At 38.7% G+C, this 19910-nt stretch overlaps 1 protein-coding gene across 1 annotated transcript in view; it reads right to left on the bottom strand.

Moving 5' to 3' along the window:
- itga9 (integrin, alpha 9) overlaps positions 1–19910 on the bottom strand; it is a 66282-nt gene that overhangs the window by 29240 nt on the left and 17132 nt on the right. The window contains exons 11-15 of the mRNA XM_008429923.2: positions 19567–19661; positions 18162–18252; positions 17825–17870; positions 17558–17712; positions 14800–14960 (exon numbers count right to left, since the gene is read on the bottom strand). Of these exons, the coding sequence (XP_008428145.1) occupies positions 14800–14960; positions 17558–17712; positions 17825–17870; positions 18162–18252; positions 19567–19661 (548 nt within the window). The remainder of the gene's footprint in view (positions 1–14799; positions 14961–17557; positions 17713–17824; positions 17871–18161; positions 18253–19566; positions 19662–19910) is intronic.

Here is a 19910-nt window from a genome sequence, read left to right as displayed (position 1 = left end):
TCGTGGGCCCTTAGATCAGCTATTTTTAGTTGTCCTACAAACTAGCCAGCTTTTTCTGTAGTGGCTCCCAAACTTTACAGTACGATGCCTTTAATTTCTTGTCCGTTCTATTTTATACTTGTTTTATGTCTTACTTTTTATCTCTTTGCTTCATCTGATTTTTGCCAAAACGCTTGCTGTTTTTTTCAGCCTGCTTTATAAATAAATTAGATCTGGATTTAGTGAGTTATTGCTGTGGCGCGTTGCCGCTGCACATGCTAAAATATATTTTTTAATGCTCTCCTATATCTTCTTATTTTATGGAATTGTCTAAAAATGTGTATCTTTAGCACAAAGCATCAATCAGAAACTGGCCTGAAACTGAGAGCATCTCTGTGGAAAACATTACTTCTCTAGGGAAGAAGTATTAAACTCCTGTATCTTTTCAAAAATATTTAGACTTCTGTTTTAACAATGTTTCGGAAAATCAAACTTGTCCGGGTTCATAGTCCACAAAAGCTTTAAACTATGAAAAATAACATCTGTGACAAAATTCTGCCTTTCATTCGAACCCCTTCGGCGTCACTTATCTAGAACAACCTTTAATCGAATCTAACAGCCGGCCCCCACATCCTGTTGAAATTCCCCAGGGTTCACCTCCTCAGATCAGACTGTTGTTGTCGGTGGCAGGAAATTTATTTTTTCAATCTAAATAACTTCCTTCAAGGACACAGTCAAGGACTTGTTGTGACAATGATCACTGCCACTCATAAACCTGGGTTTCCTCTTGTTTTTCTTTGACTAAAGCACTCAACTGCTTTCTTTTAACTGGTGTGCTTAAAAGGGACAAATTTTGCAGAGCACATTTTTATACTTTCTTTCTGGGTCTCTACTGCTTCTAAAAACAATCCAAACACTTCCAAAAAAATAAAAACATAAATGAAAACAGCCAGCCTTTTTCTGGCAATAAGTTGATGTTTTTTTTTGGTGTCTGGAAAACCAGCTGTTTCAAAAACCTCCTGATTATTAAATCACAATTGGTGGGCACTGCCTCATTACCTGGCAACCCCAGAAAAGCCTAACTCCGTTACCTAGTAACTCAAGCCTAGCCCAGCCCCTCACCTACCAACCCAAACAGAGCATGTATCAGTTCTAAGCAGAGTTTGTTGTAAAACAAATATTTTACTAAAACGAACTTCATTTATATGCCATTTACACATCCTCATGCAACATTTTATGAATCTATTACATGAGTCAGTGGAAAAACAAACTTTTTTGGACTTTATTACCCTGATTCTGTCCAAACCAATTCTAAGAAATGCAAAAACACCAGACTACTAGTCACACTAAACGAACGCAGTTTGAGCCATTTTTTACTCCAACTCAGAGGAGAAAAATGTCACTCAGCCTGATGTTAGTAATTGAAGCAGATGTCTGGCCAACTTCAGGAAAAAATGTGATTAGTCAAAGAAATCAATAAAAAAGGACTGCAGATTGTAATAAAATGACTCAAAATAAGGGTAAAAGGGGTAAAAGAGGGTTTAGGGCAGTGATCCCTATACTTTCATAGAAAGTACCACCTCACTTAACACAACTTTTTTCTCAGCGACACAACATCGTAAAGACATTCAGGTATTGTAATGGGAGTTCCCCCTTTTCTTTTTATTGGGTTTTCTCAAGAAAAAAAAAGAAAAATCAGATTTTTCTCACAACACTGGTCTCAAAATCAAACATGGTGATCGCCACAGTTAACCTTAATTTATTTCTGTTACTGTTTGAGTGCATTATTTCAGACATCCATTACTATTAGCTTGAATTGCTAATACTGATTAGAATACTCATTAGTACAAAAACTGGCACATCCTTCTGGTTTTGGAAATACGGCTCAGCGTTACCACCAATGAAAGCTGCTCAACTTTCTCCCACCTGTTTTACTTTTCTTATTTTTTATTTATGGTCATCAATAAACTGCACTGTTGCATTGTTTCAAGACCACAGAGTCCTCTGTTTTCGTGAGAACACAGTGGAGATTAACCAAAGCCTAACCTTTCGCAGGATAACGTGCCGTTAGAAAGGCTGGTGTGTCGCAATGCCTCCCATGAGCAAACATACATTTCCTCCTGAATACACAGACAAGCACATCACTTCAGTGACAGGAAATGTGTACCATCTGTAGCGACATGGAAGAAGCCACATCACAAAGAAGACTGATAAATACTGTGCTGCTTTTAACAAGGCGTAGACAAAGATAATGTATGTCTTCCTGCTACTCACAATTGCTTTTCTCACAGAAAACACAAACAAAAAGGACAAAGCAGGATTTTGTCAAACATAATGTAATAAATTCAGATTTTAAGGGTGGGCATAAGGAAACGTGCTTGTTTTACCCAAGAATTAGGTTACGCTGGTTTTACTGGCTTGAAAAACAATGCTCACATAAATCGAAATTACAGGAAACTTTTACGGCCTCGTCCGCATCACGAAGAAAGCATTCAACATCTGACGGTTGGACAGCTACAGACACAGCTGGGATTTATAAAGGAGCTGAGAAAGGTGCCTCTCTTCCCCCAGTGCAGCTCGCCAGATGGAACTGGTTAACTCCTCGAACATAGAAAATTCATCAGCGAGTTTTTTCTTTTACTACGTTCTCTCAACAACGACTTGATTTAGCGCCAACGCTAATAACCATAACTGCTTCTTTGGACTATCTGCACGTGGAATTCAGTTGTTACGTCTAATAATTACGCAGATGTGGTCCTGCATATCTCAGTTCCTCCTCACTCAGCGCCCCTCATTGTGATGTTTTCAACACGTTATTTGCTTTCTGTTCCGTTTTCAGCATCTCGATTACATCTGACTTAAAAGGCAAGATCGCACTAACGGCATTAAAGAAACCAAGGCTGTAGCAGAACAGGGGCAGGAGTGAAGGCAGTTATTTTTAGCTGATTTCTGTTGGAATAAATAAATAAATAAATGTGGAATCAGCAAAATAATCTTTCTTCTTACAAGATGAGAGACAAAGGAAAATTTTAGAGTTTTCTTTTAATGGGAGTTTTCACAACAAGGAATCAAAAAATTAAAATGACTTTGAGTTTGCTACAAGGTTTAGGCAATAAACAGCCTACAACATAAGGCAATATTATAATTAGTTACCCTAAATTTTAAACAATACTCTTTACTATTTACAATTTCAGTTGTAATTAACTTTGAGGTTTCTTTCTGGTCTTTCCACAGAAAGCATCCCAGACTCAAATCTTCTTGACAAATCTTGTTAAAGCTGACAAGTTCACTCTCTATTTTTCTTTATCATAAAATTGTTCTCCAAGTGCTTCTAAGTCTAACAGTCTCTCTTTCATGGAGGGAAACATTGATAAAGCTACTGCTGCCTTATAATATGTGTCCTCTTTGGTTTTCCACTCTTTGGTCTGCGTTTCACAGTGTCTCCTTCCTGAATAGACATTGATGAAGCTATTGCTGGCATTGACTTTCTGTTCTCTCCTTTTTTTTTTAAAATAGAAAGTACTCTTAATTTTGAGTTACAGTAGAAAAACATTCACTCCGGGCCTGTTCTCCTAGGTGTCTCTTCCTGTTAAAGAGGCAGGTTTTTCTTTACTGTCAACACATTCTCTTTAGGATGAGGGATCACTGCCAAGTCGACGATTCAATACAATCAGCCAAGTTTCCTTTAACTTTTTACCAAATGGCATCACATGATCACCTGAATTTGACTATATTGCGTTGGAATCTGTATTGAAATAGACTGGATGCAATTGGATCTAAATCTGTCAATATGTTTTTTAATTGTTTTTGGAATAAAACAGATTTATCTGAATTGAATCTGAACTAAATTTGTTTCTGTTTGTTGGGATGAATTTAATCTGTTGTATAAAGTGTGAAAAATTAGATTTGTTGCTTCCGATCAGTGTTAGCGGTCAACTTTGTAGCTGAACCCAAAGTACTTAGTCTTGTTTCTCAATCAACTACTAGTATTTTCTGAAAGCTGTGTTAAAACTTTCTTTGGTTTCATCAGCTACTGTTGCAAAGTGTCCACCAAGCACACAGCAGAGTCATCAAGAGGGAATAAAAAAACATTACTTTTATATAATACATTGGTTATATAGAAGTACTTTCTGAGATTTAGATCACAGGGAGGAGAGCAAACATGCTGTGCTTCGTCGATGTTTTATGGAGATTAACCGAATCCATCATGCTAATGGCGTCATGAGTTTTATTTCTGAATGTTGTTGTTTGGAAAGAACAACAAGAGTCGGAAAACTTCCTGAGCTTGAGAGACAAACTTCCTTGAGCAACTTGATAAATATTTCCTGTGAATAAACAGGAAGCAAGTGATCTGCATTATTACACAAGAAAGTGCCAAATCTCCACGGAATGAGGATCCTCTAAGAAATGTGCTGCGGTGATGCGACAAGAGACATTTATTATGAAATGGCTATTTCAGTCTCAAGCGAAAACATTCTGCTGATGAATGGGATGTTGGCAGGGGGAGCATCTTACAATGTGCAGTTTGTTAAACAGAGTTCAGTGTGTTTGTCAGTGTGTTTGAATCGACTCCATCCTGGTGATAGAGGAGGTCTCCAGATGCTTCCTGCAGCTGATTTTCTTACTTTGTATGAATCTGGGACACTTTTACCTTTATGCTATTGTTTTCCAGACTAGGTCGTGATAAAAACTGCATCTTGCAAAGATACATTTTGTGTAATCCACCCATTGAAGGTCCTGTAGGATGTAGTCTTTGCAAAACTTACACAATGGAATAGTGCAAAACTGTCGAATTTCCTTCGTGACAAAATTAGTTTGTTTCTAGAGGAAGTAGAACTTGATAATGTACCAACAGTGAGTTAAATCCAGATCTTTAAGCACTGCATAAAAAGACAAACATCTCTTACTTCTTACTATCTGACATTAAATCAGACTAAATGTTTCCTGTTTTAAGTCAGGAAGGACCACAAAAAAAATATTTCTACGACAAAACAAATGGAAACACTAGGAAATATCAAGGCAACACCTCAGGATATTAGCCAGGAAGTTTTGACTCATGTGGGAATTACAGCTGGACATTAACCCCAAATTAGCTAGGAAGTGGTTAATTGACAATAAAGTGAACGTTTAAGAGCAGCCATCCCAAATCCCTGATCTCACATAGAAAACTTATGGGCAGGACTGGATGGGTGTATTCCAGCAAGGCTGCCTACAAACCTGACACAGTTACGTCAGTCCAGTGAGGAATTCCAGCAAACTATTGTGAGAAGCTTGAGAAAGGATGTATGACCCATTTTGAAAGGCTGGTTTTCCAAATACTTGAGAAAATTTAATCAAACTTATGACTTTTTCTGGATTTATGACAATTTTGGCAATCCTAACTAATCAAAAGTGGGGAAAATTTAGTCTAATTTAATGTCAGACAGTGAGAAAAAAAGACTATGTGTCTTTTCATACAATACATTTGCAGTCCTGAGTTCAGCTGCAAATATTAACAAGTAGTGAAGCTGATCAGACTGACATCACTGTCCAACTGTCAGAAACTAAGAAACACTCAGCAACACTGTCTGTGTTTCCTCGGCAGTGGAAGAGGAAATCATGGCCAGGGAGACTCTTTCATTGTGGTCAGACTTGGCCACCCATTAAGTTGCCTTGCGGTGGCATCATGTGGCAGCACTGTGGCCAGCAGGCTGCAGAAACATTCTGCCTAGCAAGCTGCCAAAGTCAACAATTCATCAAATCTGCACAACCTCTGATCAGGTTCAGGAAGCAGAATAATGAATTTGCCATGGCAACAAAATACAGCTTGTTTAATGAGCTGCCTCACCAGAGGTAAAAACCGGACTTGTAGCTTTTCTGCACATAAAAGTAATGAGAAATCTGACTTGCAGCTAAAGCCTGTGCTCTGCCTTGAAAAAGAAGAAGAAAAAGAAGAAGAAAAAGAAAAAGAAAAAGAAGAAGAAGAAGAAGAGTCTCATGTTCTTACTGGCACAACCATGTAAGGAAATCCTGATGAAAACGTTAGCTGTGCTAAAATTAACCCAAAAGGTGCCTCTTTAGTTTCCTGAATATATTACAAACATTAAAACCTGCAGCCAAAACATTTAGCTGAACCTATTTTTGTCAGTGTTAATGACATCCTGTGCTTGATTTATTATCACAGTGACTAGCTCTAGTGCTGTTTTTCACATTTTTCAATCCATTCTTCATAAAGAGTTGCTTGACTTGCTGCCATGTGAAACAGAGGACAGCTGGATTTGATTACCTTTCTGTTATATACTTTCACTGGATTGGCTCTCTTGGCCTGAGCTGAATGAAACAAGGAGGAGGGGGGCTGGGGGGTGAGCATCAAGGGAATTGCACGTTTGAGTTAGGGATGAAAACAAAAAGAGCAGTGTGACCGTCGCTCAGGGATGTCAAAAAGTGCAGAGGCTCTGTGACGTTTTGGTGCCGCTGGAGAGCGTTTGGGAAGCGGCGACAGGAACTCCTCCTTTACGCTTCTCTCCTGAGTTTCCTGTTTGCCTGCAGACTGCAGACTGGGGTCAAACGGTGAGTGTAGCTGATATTCCACATTAACTTCAGCTTACTTTGATGAGCGGGTTTGTGGATTTTATTGTGAGAACGCAGGTCAAATACAATACCGTGATCTGTCAAACCACAGAAACGTGCAGGAGTCCAGGGGCCTCATGAACAGGGTGGCTATGTGCACAAAAACGTGCTTTATGTTCTTTTCCGCACAAACGTTGAGTTGTCTCTGCTGAGTAGCTGAGAATGAAACAGTGTGCAAACACACACCAACTTCAGAGCTATTAGCCTCTCTAAAGCTCTGAGCCATTTCTTAGATGGTACTTCCTTATATGTTTATTAATTTATTCAATAAACATACAAGTTTCATATGAGGTGCGAGTGCAACTAACCAACATTGTTGTGATCTGTTGATTCATTTATTGCGCTTCCCAACATAGTTCGAAACTGAATACAACATAGCAGATTGGGTGGCTTTGTGGGTAAATTAAATGTATTTGTTCTAGTATTAATTCAGAGATCGGCAGCACGTTGCTCTAGTTGGTAGCAATGTTGCCTTGCAGAGAGAAGTTGCTGAATTTGAGTCCAAGCCGCTTCCTTTCTGCATGGAGTTGTTTTATGTTCTCCCTTTTGACATGTGCGTTGTCTTTGGGTTGGATCAATTTGGCACTCTAAATTGCACATAAAAGTGTGTAAAAACACAGTGGAGGGACATTGTTTGTCATGTGTGTCTTGTATTGTCAAAGAAAACAGCTGCATCACATTGTCTTCAAAAAATAATTATTCAGAAATTATTAAATGAGTTATTTGTTATTTTTTGCTGGTTAAACTGCAGCTTCAGACAGCCAAGCCCCTAAGTGTCTCAGTGTTCACTGTAGTTATGTGAATAAACACATAAAATAAATCTGAAATGAAAGTAAACGCACACTCTACTTAAAGGAAAAGTCCATGCAAAGGTTTGTACATGACGCTACGGATCTTCTAAAGTTAAATTTCACATCCTTTAATACTATTATTTTGCACGAAACTCTAAAATAGAATCTGAATCATTAATAAAAACTCACTGAAACGAGTAGCTGGGACTGTTCTCTTTGCGTCAAAGTCCTATAGTTTATATTACCAACAAATAACCAAAAGTCTCTAAGTAAATAGACTTAGGGTTATTTTAAAGGTGAATGTTATTTCACAGAATATAAATGAACTACTACCTCTGTTTTTAAAAAAATCTCATACACTAAACTGCAGAAAAGATTTTCATCTGTATGGGAGCAGAAAGGACATCCCATCCCCATCGAGGCCTCTGTAGCAGCCGCGGTCATTCGAACAAAGTTTACTGGACTTTTAAATACTCCAGTAGTGCCATAACAAATGTTAGGAGGACATGAGATATGCATGCTGGACACTGTGTGTAATGTAGGTCAGTGGAAAGTGGGGTAGGATGCCTTTCCAGCTAAATAAAACAGACAACTGTTAGAGGCAGGGCTCCGACTGCTTATTTTAACTCCTCCTCAGAGGCTGCGATGCGTCTACAGTGCGGCGCTAAAACTCCTCCTGACCACAAATGGAGCTGGCTCCTGGCAGGATTTCAAGGCTCACGTGGGCTTGGCCGTAATGGGTCTACTGGAGTAGGAACACACATGATGATGGATGAACAATCAAAGACGCAAACACGAACAAAGAGCAGAACATTTAACAAAGCACTGCTTACAAGCTATTTGCTAAGACGAGCAATAAATCAAGACCAAGTGATCGCAGTCAGCCTGAAACCAAACACTACCTGACTCAAGGAATTATGAATGCTTTGCAGGTTGTAGTTAAATATATATCACAATGTAATGTTGACATAACACCTGTTACACTTTAAATCTGCGTGCATGTACGCCCTGCACTCGACATGCAGCGGACCTCGCATGCATGAGAAAGTTAAATATAGAGCATAAACTGAATACTTTTCTAAATTCATTCAGCTTGCTGCCAGCTAATTCCATTACGCATGCATGAGAAAGTTATATAAAAGGTAAATATCTGTCTGCTGCTGTGTTTTTCTTCACAAAAGCTGAAAATGATTTCAGATTTAAAGATTACGTCAATACATGACATGACATTTTTTTGCAAGTCTGAACTATTCGGGATTGTTTTAACACAATACGTCTAAAAAAAAAGGGTTGTCATCAAAGATCTAAGAGAAGCATCTGTGGCTCTTCAGTTATCATGCTATTTTTAAACAGTTTGAAGTTCCTCATTCTACAGAAAAATAGGAAAAAAGATTTATGTATAAGAGAAAAAGAGCTAGATATGGAAATTAAGATCATGTTAATTTAGAGTCTCAGAAAAGTTGCAAAACCCCAAAGAGTTACATCTCTGTCTCTAAAGGGCTTATTTTATACATATGTACACAACAATAACAAAAAACAAAAATTAAACTTGTTTAGGAAGTGCTATTTAACTGACAGATTTGCAAAGTTTTATCTAGACAAAAAACATAGACACTTCATAGCGAATGTCTAGAGCATATATGGGGTTGGTTTGCAGCCAAAAACTGATAAAAATGCTGCAGAGGAATCTTAAGAGCTCAGCATAAATGACGACTCACAAACATTGATAAGCCGAAGCAAGCCACATGTAGCGAAGAACAGGCCAAACCTCCTCCAAAGCCGTACAAGATAACGAAATACATATGGCAATTACTGTATCTTTATACAATTAAAAAGCCTCTACAAGCTACTGAATCAGGAGGTGGTTTCAGTCTTTCCACATACCGCTTATGTTTGCAAACACCACATAAAGAAATGTAAAAGTAGAGATAACTTATCTCTACTGTGGCAGAGAGCTGATGTTTTGCAGCCAAAGAACCCACTGAATGAAATGAGCACCACTCTGTATAATAAAATATTTTACAGCCTAATGTTAGTTCACCTTTTCGAAAGCGTAACGCAGCTCTCCCAAACGCCTGCTCAAAATATGGACTTAAAATTTTGTAAATCAGCTGTGTACAAACTATTCTAACAACTGAAGCAACATTACACATTCTGATGAGTTGATCAAACTTTCTCTGAAGATAACATCATAAAAATTACATCACGGAATTACCTTGTGTTTACTTACACTGAATTCAAAAATACTTAATTAATTCCAAAGGGAAAATAAAATGTTTAACTTAATTGACAATTTCTGGGAACTTCTCTCCTCTGCCAAATGTTAGAGGCATGTCTCATACACATTATGCTATTAAGGTTTTCAGCTCCAGTTTCCATTTTAATACTATTCATGCAACAAACATTCAAACTATTTTCCTATGATGGACTTTGTCTGGCTCAATAAAACGAGACACAATACCTGAAACTTATAACAAGCCTACAGTACAAAATGACTAACCACACTTCAAACAACAAAAATCCTGCCTAAATCCAGGGATTTGCTTTTAAATTATTATTTTCTCCATCTCATGAACAACACTTCTGGCTATCTGAACATCTCATATTCCTTGACTGTTTTTTTACAGTCTCAGTGAAAGTCTGCATGTAGTTTATCCGGCTAAAAATAACCAAACAAAGGCCATCTGGAGGGCTAGTATGCTGTTAGCCATTGCCAAAGAAAACATATTTAAAGTGATCAACATGAAAGACTGGTGTATTAGGAAGAATGACTCCTGAAAAATGTTGGACGCTAAATGCATTAGCTGTGCTCTGAGTAAGTCTGGTCCTGCCCTGGACTTCTCAGCATGATTTACTGACGCGCAGATCCAGGACTTCGCATCATTTCAGATAAAATGAGCGTATCTACTGCATGCACACAACTTTGACTCATAAAGTTTGGGTTCTGGCTGACATATTTCCGGTACTTTATGCTAGAGACTTTTCTAGAGAAATTATGTCTGATAATTGGCTAAACAAACTCATTGTTATCTTTTACTGGTCATTTTCATTCCCCAACTGAAGAAAAAGGTGTTTTATCCTGTTCCTTTGCAGCACACCTCTCTGATAGGCTGCTTTGATCTGATGAACTAACCTCTGGAAGCCTATCAAGGATCAGCACACAGTGTTTGCTAACTGCATTTACTTTGTGGAGGTGGTTGTGTCTGAATATCGACTGGTTAAAGACAATGGACTGAAAAAAACCCCAACAAAATGTTTTCAACAATTATTAGGTGGGATTCTGAAAACTTGTTTTGAATCACTCAGACTATCGATGTACATTTTACAATTATGGATCCCCTTAGTAGAGTTAGATAAAAAATACCTAAAAGATTATTCGTTATAAATAAAAGTAGCATAATCTCAGTTTGAACAAACCAACTTTTTATTTAGGTAAAGGAAAAGCATCACCTAAAGTCACCCCCAATAATATCTATAAAATAAATATATTTAAAACATTTCAAATGAGACACTACTCTTTCAATTTTAATGGATAATCTTTAAGGCTTTACTTAGTAGTTTGTTTATTCTAGTTTGTTTTCCTTTTTTCTGATTTTATTCTACAGTCGAGGATTGGTGAGGCTTAGCTTTATGTGTTTAACTGAACTTTACATCTGCCTTCATCAATTCAGCTCAACTATTCACCAATTCACAAGACAAACAGATTGTAACTATATATAGAAAATAAACTGGACCATAGAGTACAATATTCAATTGTAAGTGCTGATAGCTTTGACTTATAATGCTAACTGATAAAATAATTAGATGAAAGGAAATCCAGTTGATCTTTACTGAAATCTTTCCTATTCTGCAAGTATGTGGCGACAGCGAAAAGGAAAAACTCACTTTTAACAGGAAGAAACCTTCAGATCTCTCAGTGTGAGCGGCCATTTTTAGCGTAATTAACCTTTTCACCTTTTATTAGTAGTGATACATCTTTGTAGAAGATTGCAATGTTGCTGACAAAGCAGCTAAATATGCTACTATATATAGTCATAGACCAGAGAATAAGTTGTTGTTTATACTTTATTTAAAAATGTAGCAAAGTTTCAGACTCTGCTTCATTAATATTCATTCATATTTTCTTCTTCAAAAATCCTGTAGCTTCTGTGAATCTTCACAGGTAATATAAAGGCCCGGGTGGCTGAATGGACAGAAGAGCTGACGGTCGGCCCAGCAGCGTTCCTCACATATCAGCGCTCGAGCAATCAACCCTGACGTGAGTTTTCCATCGGCGGCGCCAGCGTACTGTTACAGTTGACACAACAGCAGCCGAGCACCCTGCTGAGAACGGCAGGCTCAGCCTAGCGAGTTTCGTGTATGTTTTTGTTTGAGAACAGGATGAGGTCGGAGCGTGATCCCCCCGCCCCGATCCTGGAGGATGCAGTCCGGCTACCAGCTGGTTTCCATTAGCATAACTCTTCTGAGGAATGGCAGGACTGGCTCATGAGGGCCGGAGTGAGAAGGAGGCAGATGATACTGGACCGTCTTTCAGAGCGGCGCCGGATCATCTGTGTTTATGGTGAATTTTTAGCTTTCATTTAAAGATTAGGACTAAACCCATGCAGTTTAAAGACAGAAAAATTAATGTCAAGAAAATGATCATGCTGAGACATAATGTTTGGCCTTGTTTGTGCACATTTATGGTGTAAATAGTTGGTTAAAGTTGCAATCTTGGTGCCACACCTTCAGCTTTCTGTGGTTTTGCAGTTTCTGTTATGTCTGTTGTTATGTCTGTGTTCTGCAGCTTTGGTGGAATCAGTGGACAATCTAGCATAAAAAAAAACAACTGTATTGTAAATTCATGCTCCATTCACACATCAGCAAAGCATGTCAAAACTACTTCAGATTTCACAACTAAAGAGGATTTATCATTTACAAATCTAAATAGCAGCTGAAATAGCTTAACATTTCTGAGGATGCTCTTATCTGCTTTCTTCTCCAGGTACACAAGAAAATCAAAACCACTGGGCCTCCATATAAGGCAGGTGCCTGATGAAGTTTAGCATGAAGCCTGACAAACAGGAGGAAACACTTAGTTTTGCACTTCTTAGGTGTAATAAAATCTGCCTACCTGCGCCTCTGGATAGGGCTAAAGCTGTTTTTAAGGTATGAGTAGCCCTGCTTTTCATTACCAGCATCAGACTCTATTTTCATCAGGCAACTTTAGAGCCTAAACTAACCAAAAAGAAAAGCAAAATGAAGTCCATCCCAAGAGTAATATGCGTCCTGAGGGGCTGCTCTTTAAAGGAGAAGTGTGTTTATCTCACACAGTGAGAGAGATGCCACAGATATGTGGCAGCTTCAAGCGATTACTCAGCCATACTTTTTTTGGCCACCCACAAACTTGAAGATATTTGGTTTAAGTGTTGAAATGAGAGACTTACTTTGTGGAGAAAGATACCTCTTACAATTGGATATATAATGTTAAAATTAAGTTTGCTGTGGCTCACAAAAATATTCACACCTTTGCACATTTTTCTACATTTTCTGCTAATACAATCAGAAACATGAGTTTATTTGATTGAGATATTACATGATGAGCCAACATGGCTTACCATGTCAGTTATACATGTTTAACCAACATAGAAGTGGCAGAAAAACAATAAATTAATATTGAAAATTGGCATGCATTCATCAGTAGAGTCAGCAATTTGAAAAACAAGCTTTTGCCAGTCCAACACAAGGGAACAAGACAATCATGGACACACACACTCCTCCACCTCAGGGCATGCTTAGCCAAACATTTTAACTTGACATTAATGTTTCTGGACTGCTGGAAGAACTCAGAGAAAACCAACATAGACAGTGGAAGAACATTCAAACTCCATGCAGAAAGCCCTGTGGTCTCTAAAAGTCGCTGGTTGCACTGGATTCTATTTATGTGTAGGGTTGGGTACTAAATCAATAACAATAATACATATTTATATACCATGATGAACACCTGATCAATATCTATAGAAAACACATCCAATTCAGAAAATACGTTCAATTTCACGATCTGGAACCGCACTGCATTCTGGGAAATGTAGGCAAAGGAAAAGCTTTAGCTGATCAAATTCTCACTGCCAGCTAAACAAGGCAGGCGGTATCAACTCACTTACTCACTCTTTGGTTACCTAGCAGCAATCTGTTGAGTAACTTATGGTTACCTAGCAACAATATCTTGAGTAACTTGGCAGCAGCAGTTTCAGGTTTCTCCACTGTGCCTCAAAAAAAGAAATAACATGGAGAGAACCAAGAAAATGAGTAACTTCAGAGGAAATTGTGAGTTCAAGAGCAATGGCCACATCATCAGTGTGTCAGTATTTCAAGTATTTAAAACAAAAAAATATAATAATTATTGATATTGACTGACTGACCAAACATGACTACTCTGATACACCCTTTCTGGGTGTATCAGAGTAAAAGGGCTGAATACCAATGTGTATCAAACATTTCAGATATATATTTATTTCAGATACTTTTTTTCAGTAAACAATGCTGAAAGATATTGATCCATTTTATTCCATCTCACAACGATACACTGCTTTGTACTGGCCTATACTGTAGCACCAAAGTCTCAATAAAATACACTTTTACATTTGTGGTGTGAACGAAAAGCGAAAACACAAAAATATAAATAAATGAATGAATAAATACTTATATTCTTTAGAAGTGGAAAAAATATTTCAATGTGAAATGTCAGATTTTAAAGTTCAGCACATCTCGGTTTGGACACAAACCATGAATGACCTCACAGAATAAGCAGCTTTAGCTGGAGCTGGTTTAAGCAGCCGGAACGGTTGAAGAATGAGATGAGAGAGCAGTAATGAAAGCCCCGCTCAGCTGGGGGCTCTGCCTCCCACAGTGAACAAGCCTGAAGAACCCCATTAGAAACGGCGGTGAAATTTACAGGCCTCGTACTGGAGGAGCTGATACATGGACGATGCCCTTAGGATGCGGACTCTCCCTGTGGCCACAAGACTAAGCCATAGAAAAACACAATAGCAGGACTATGCAACGACAAAGGAGAGTCTGTTTCCTGTTTCTCCAGGCACACACTTGAGCTGCATGGTTTCAGGGATCATCAAGCTTCTGACTGCTACCTTTAACCCAACCCAGCAGGGCGACACAAATAGCTTCTCAGCACATGACTGCTTATATGCGGCAGTAAATTCTCCAAACATCGTGAGTAATGCTGTTACTCCCACTTTATGCGTGTGTTTCTCCCCTCCGTTTCACTCACAAAAAAACATCTGGAAATAAAACAACAGCTCTAAAAACTCCATCCAAAAAAACCTGTTCAACTAATTCAACTGCAGTGGAGCTGTCAGGGTAAAGTAAAGCAAAAGCAGGTGAGCGATCAGCTGAGTAAAGGTTAAACACAACCTAAGCGTACCTTAACGTAGGCGGTGTAGCGCTGGCACTTCTCTCTGTTGATTTCCAGGCTCAGCTGCTGGTTCATTTGGCTGATCTGAGATCCAGCGTGAGTGAAATAAATCCTGGAAGGCTGGCTTTTCTGTCGCTTGTCCACATCAGCAGTCAGGTTGTACAACAGCTCTGAGAAACGGCAGAAGCACAGTCACGCATAACATTAGCTTAAAAAAAAATAGCCAGTTGAATACAGACAGTCCTGGGAAACACTTTAAATATGCATGGTTTGGTTTTCTGCTCGTTGCCAGCAGAACATGGGAAAAAGTAAATTATTGCTTATTGGAAGCAAATTAAACAAAATGAGTCATAGAGGAAGACGGAAACATTTTTGGTCAAATCATCATGTAGAGCTTTAATGTAAGGATGACTGCTGCTCGCAAAAACAAAAACAGGAGCAATATTTCAGTTTGTTCAGAGCAGTTTATCATAGTTCTTTAATTAACACGGCAGGTAAAGATATAAATTGTAGCCACGTTACAGTTTTTATTAGAAATAGTTCAAAACAGCGATTCTCCAGCTGCTGGAGCAGAACTGAAATGTTCTTACAGTGAAAATGAAAGTATTTATATCCTCTTCCACATCTTGTTATATTACAATTACAAGCTACAACCCACATCATGATGCTGCCACAACCATGTTTCACAGCAGGGTTGGTGTGTTCAGGGTGACGTACAGAGAAAGTTTTCTCCAATATGCAAGGTTTTCCATATGGATCAAAAAGTTAGATTTTAGTTTCAGCACTAAAATGAAACTGCGAAAACACAAAACTCAATCTAGTTCAAATATCTTAGTGCAGTTTAAATAAGACAGAACTAACCTTTCAGCTTGTTTGAAGTAAATAATTAATTAATACAGATTTATAAAAGCGTACTAGCTCCACTGACAGACTATTTAATGTGTAACAAGAAATTTTCCCCTTTCATGAAATAATCTGTCAGTGAAACTAATACTTTTTAAATCAATATTAAAGCATTAAATACCTAAAACAAGCTCCTGTATTTTTCTGAAAATGTCCTTGTAATTTAGTTTTGTCATATTTTAAGTGTACAGATATTTGCACCAGAAACGAGACCAAAAATACTTGGCAAGATTTTATATTTTTGTGGTTTTCCTCGTGTTTTTTGTGTCCCTTACAAACTGCAAACAGGACATTTTGTGGCTTTCTTGTAACAATTCTTTCCTTTCTGTGAGTATTCCATAAAAGCAAAATTTGGCAGGTGCGAGGCCAGTACTTCTATTTTTTCCAGCCTAAACTTTTTTAGTGCAACTTCTCCAAAATAACCATGCTTCCTCGCTCAGGCTGTCAGCTTAGATTGAAGGTGATTTTTGCGGGGTTTGTTGTGGTGCTACGCTCTTTTCCTTTTTCATGAGGTGGAATATTTAATGTAATGCTTTAAACTTCTCAACAACTTTATCCCTGACCTGCCTGCTGTGTCCCTTGGTCTTCTTGATGCTGTTTGTTGAGTATTGTTCACTAAAAATACTCATACTTTTCAAATAACATCACCCTAGATTTTATCAAGGGGTATTTCCCTTCAGTTTTACAATTTTGAGCTATTTTTTATATTTTTGCAGACTGCTGTTTCCATCCCTTGCATAAAAGGAGGAGCAACATGAGATCTATTTGAAGGTTTGAAGTCATGAGGATGATGTAAAACTTTGCTAATGTTTCTGGGAAAACCATATATGGACCTTTGGCCTTTTAGAAACCGTTTCTCTGAATGAATAAGCCTCATTCTGCAGTAATTTCCCCATGGGGGTGTCATACTGGTAAAACAGTGGGAGGGGTAGTAAACACACCCAATTCGGACCAAACTAAGCTTTCTGTTTCCGTTATCCAAAGGAGCGAACGCCATGAGCTCATTCCAAAGGAGGTGCAGGAAGGTTTCACTCTGGGAGTCACCGAGCACACAGTGCTTCACTTTCCATGGTGACGGCCAGATGGGTAAACAGAGAGGCTTTCTTTCTCCTGTCCAGCCAGGACAGTGTCATTATGCAACCAAAGGGCTGCTGCTCCCCTCGGGGGAGGCTGTGAGTGACCACACCCAAACACTAGAACAGGACTGCATCTCAGCTGTCATCAGGCACACCCAAGAACATGTAAGCAAAAGGTTGATCGGTACAAACACTGGGCAAACTCAAAGTCAGCCATAGGGAAGTAACTTAGTCTTAAAGGAAGTGATTTTCAAGGCAAATTTCCCTTTCTGCTGCACCTTACGAAACAGACTTCACACAGATAGAACCTTGTTAGAAACACTTTTTTTCCCGATCAAAAACAACCGAGCAGAGCCAGTACGAGTGTCTTAGTGCCCCCAATCCGCATGTACTTGCTGCTAAATGTGCTACTAGCGGAGAAACAACTTACCGTTACAGGAAAACAGTTTATCCAGTGTCATCAGTGGCTATGCTAACTAGCCTGAGAATTTACGACAATCTACGCTAGCTGCAGCGTAGCACAGAGCAAGGGGGATCAGGGAGAGGATGAGCAGCGCCACATGGAGGGGTGATTGACAGCACTAACACCTGCCCCCTGGCTCTGATTGGTTGTTTCTAGGTAGCACTGAGAGAAGTCAGAAGAACTCATTTTTTTCATAGATTATGTGTCTCATGCCTTAACCTCTTGCTGCCTGCTGTATCTAACGTAAACATCGTATCATAATCAGCTCATTTTTAACTAATTTAAAAACTTTTTCCATCTTTTCCCTCTCATCAGAATTATTCACCTATTTCTCCAGGCACCTCTCTCCCCCTGAAGCGCATGCAGACGGTGATGTTGAAGCAGTTCAGGTTCTGGTGACCTTCGTGGCACTGCGGCACAGAGATGTTGATGGAGACGGGCAGGAAGATGGAGACATCCACTGTAATGACAGGCCGCGACCTGCGACCACACAAACCCAGACAGAAACACCGTGTGGGAGAAACCCTTCATTTAAACCGCTGTGAGGAAGAGAAAGAATCACTATTTAGGCTTTCATAGGTAGAGAACTCACCTCAGCAGAACCACACTGTCTGCCATGAAAGCTCCAATGGTGACGTCTGCAGCAAAGACACGATAGATTTTGAAAAACCATTAAGAAGACACGACGCTAATGCAACATCAGCGGTGCTTACACCTGCACATTTTAAAACAATGCACAAACCGGGGCCTTCCAACGTCATGCAGGCTCAGTATATCAGCAATGGAATGCAGTAAACAACATGCGTCTGTCAGTCACGGGGCGGAAATATGCTATTGTTGATTCCAAGAAACTACAAATGTTCAACAGGAAAACAAGAAAGTGATCCGTTTCATTTTTGTTTTTGCATCTGTGGATGGGGAAGCTGTACCTGCATATCCATTCCCATCCATGTCCACTTTACCAGAGATGGACTGGCCGAACATCTGCAGCCCGGGGCTGACGCTGCGCCCAGATAGTTTCTGAAACAAATGATGGCAGCCTTTAAATATTAACATGTGAACCAACATATTTAAAGAAACTGCGCTTCTTATGTTTTCAGTAAGTTTTTCAGAAATGAAAGCTCCCACATTAATGTTCAAGAAACTAAGAAAGAAAAGGATTGCAACAGAGGCAAAAGTATTCATACAAAGACAACGTGCACGTGTTTTATTGGTATATTATGACCAACACACATGATTTTTCCAAACAATAATGAAAATTCGGAGTGTATTTGGATATAGTTCACTTCGTGTGCTCAGAGAAACATGTAAAGGTCAATTTTGGTCTCATCTGACCAATGAAACTTCTTTCACATGTTTGCTGTGTGATCTACATGGCTTGGAAAAAATGGAAATAAGACTTTTCATGGCTTTCATTTACCACTTTTACATAAAAGCCTGATTTGTGAAGGAATCAACTAGTAGTTACCCTAGAGCGCTGCAGCTCCTTGAGAATCATGTTGGCTGTTTTAATGCTCTCTAATAAGCATTTGAAATCTTTAGAGAATTAATTAATGCTGACATCGAAATAAAAAAGGTAATCAATTTACTGAAAGTGGAGTTGGATGAATAAATTTAACCTGGGGGTATACATAATAAACAAATGCATGCCAAAGTGTTCAGCTTTTTATTTCCCCGCAATTTAGCAAATATCCATTACTTTGTTTTAGTCTATTAAATTAAAAAAACATTAAAGTTTATGTTTATGTGGGAATAATCTTGACATTGATAGTTGTGAGAAGCACTGCACAGTTTTAAATAATCAAATTGTGTTCGGTTGGTGGAAAAGACGTGTAAGTGGTTTGGTGAAAAGTTTCAGTAACCCAGATTTTTCTTGTAATTAAAAGAGGCAGAAGAGGCACTTCAAGAAGCAATTTGGGAGGGTTAAAACAAAGACCATGAAATAGTAAAAAGGATTACACCTTATGGCTTGAAAGTACATAAAAATACACCATTGTCTCTAGGAGGGAGGCAGTGGTGCACAGAGTGGACAAAAAGACAAAAATCTTGTTTTAAAAATGCATTTAGCCTCCCAAATGTGGTCAAAAGGAATGAGTTCTCCTCATTTTTCAGGAGCTGTGTGGGTCTAACATGTAATCCTGAGGCTAAACTACCACCTGCAAAGTCACCATTCATCACTCAACTACTAACAAGCAATCAAAGGCAGCCAGATGGTCCTAATCAGAATAGTTCAAAGTGTGCATGACTAAAGCCATAAAAACACATAAATGTAGAAACAAGAAAAAAACTGATTAGATACTAACATTACATCATGTGAGAATCAAATCCATTTACCATTGAGTATTTTCTGGTGATCCCTGTGGCGTCTCCATGGTAGATATACACGGCTCCACCATAGTCGTCCTCTTTAGGTGCTCCGATGGCAACATCTGAGGAGACAAACAGGGAGGAAGTTCTGTTAAAAGTTGACCCTTTTAATTGGGGCTTGATGAAACAGGGCATGTGTTTGTGAATGTAAAAATATTTTATTAACCCCCTGTTTACGTTTAGCTGGCATGTGCATGGGAAACAAGCTCTAAAAAAAGTCAAACTCGTAATAGACAATTAAGCACTCTTAGGGACTATAAAAACCGTGCGACCCCTGAGAATGTGGAAACAAGGCTATTAAGTTCTGGCAA

This window comes from Poecilia reticulata, linkage group LG15, assembly GCF_000633615.1.
Source record: "Poecilia reticulata strain Guanapo linkage group LG15, Guppy_female_1.0+MT, whole genome shotgun sequence".
NCBI lineage: Eukaryota > Metazoa > Chordata > Actinopteri > Cyprinodontiformes > Poeciliidae > Poecilia > Poecilia reticulata.
This window is presented reverse-complemented; position numbering and strand designations above follow the sequence as displayed.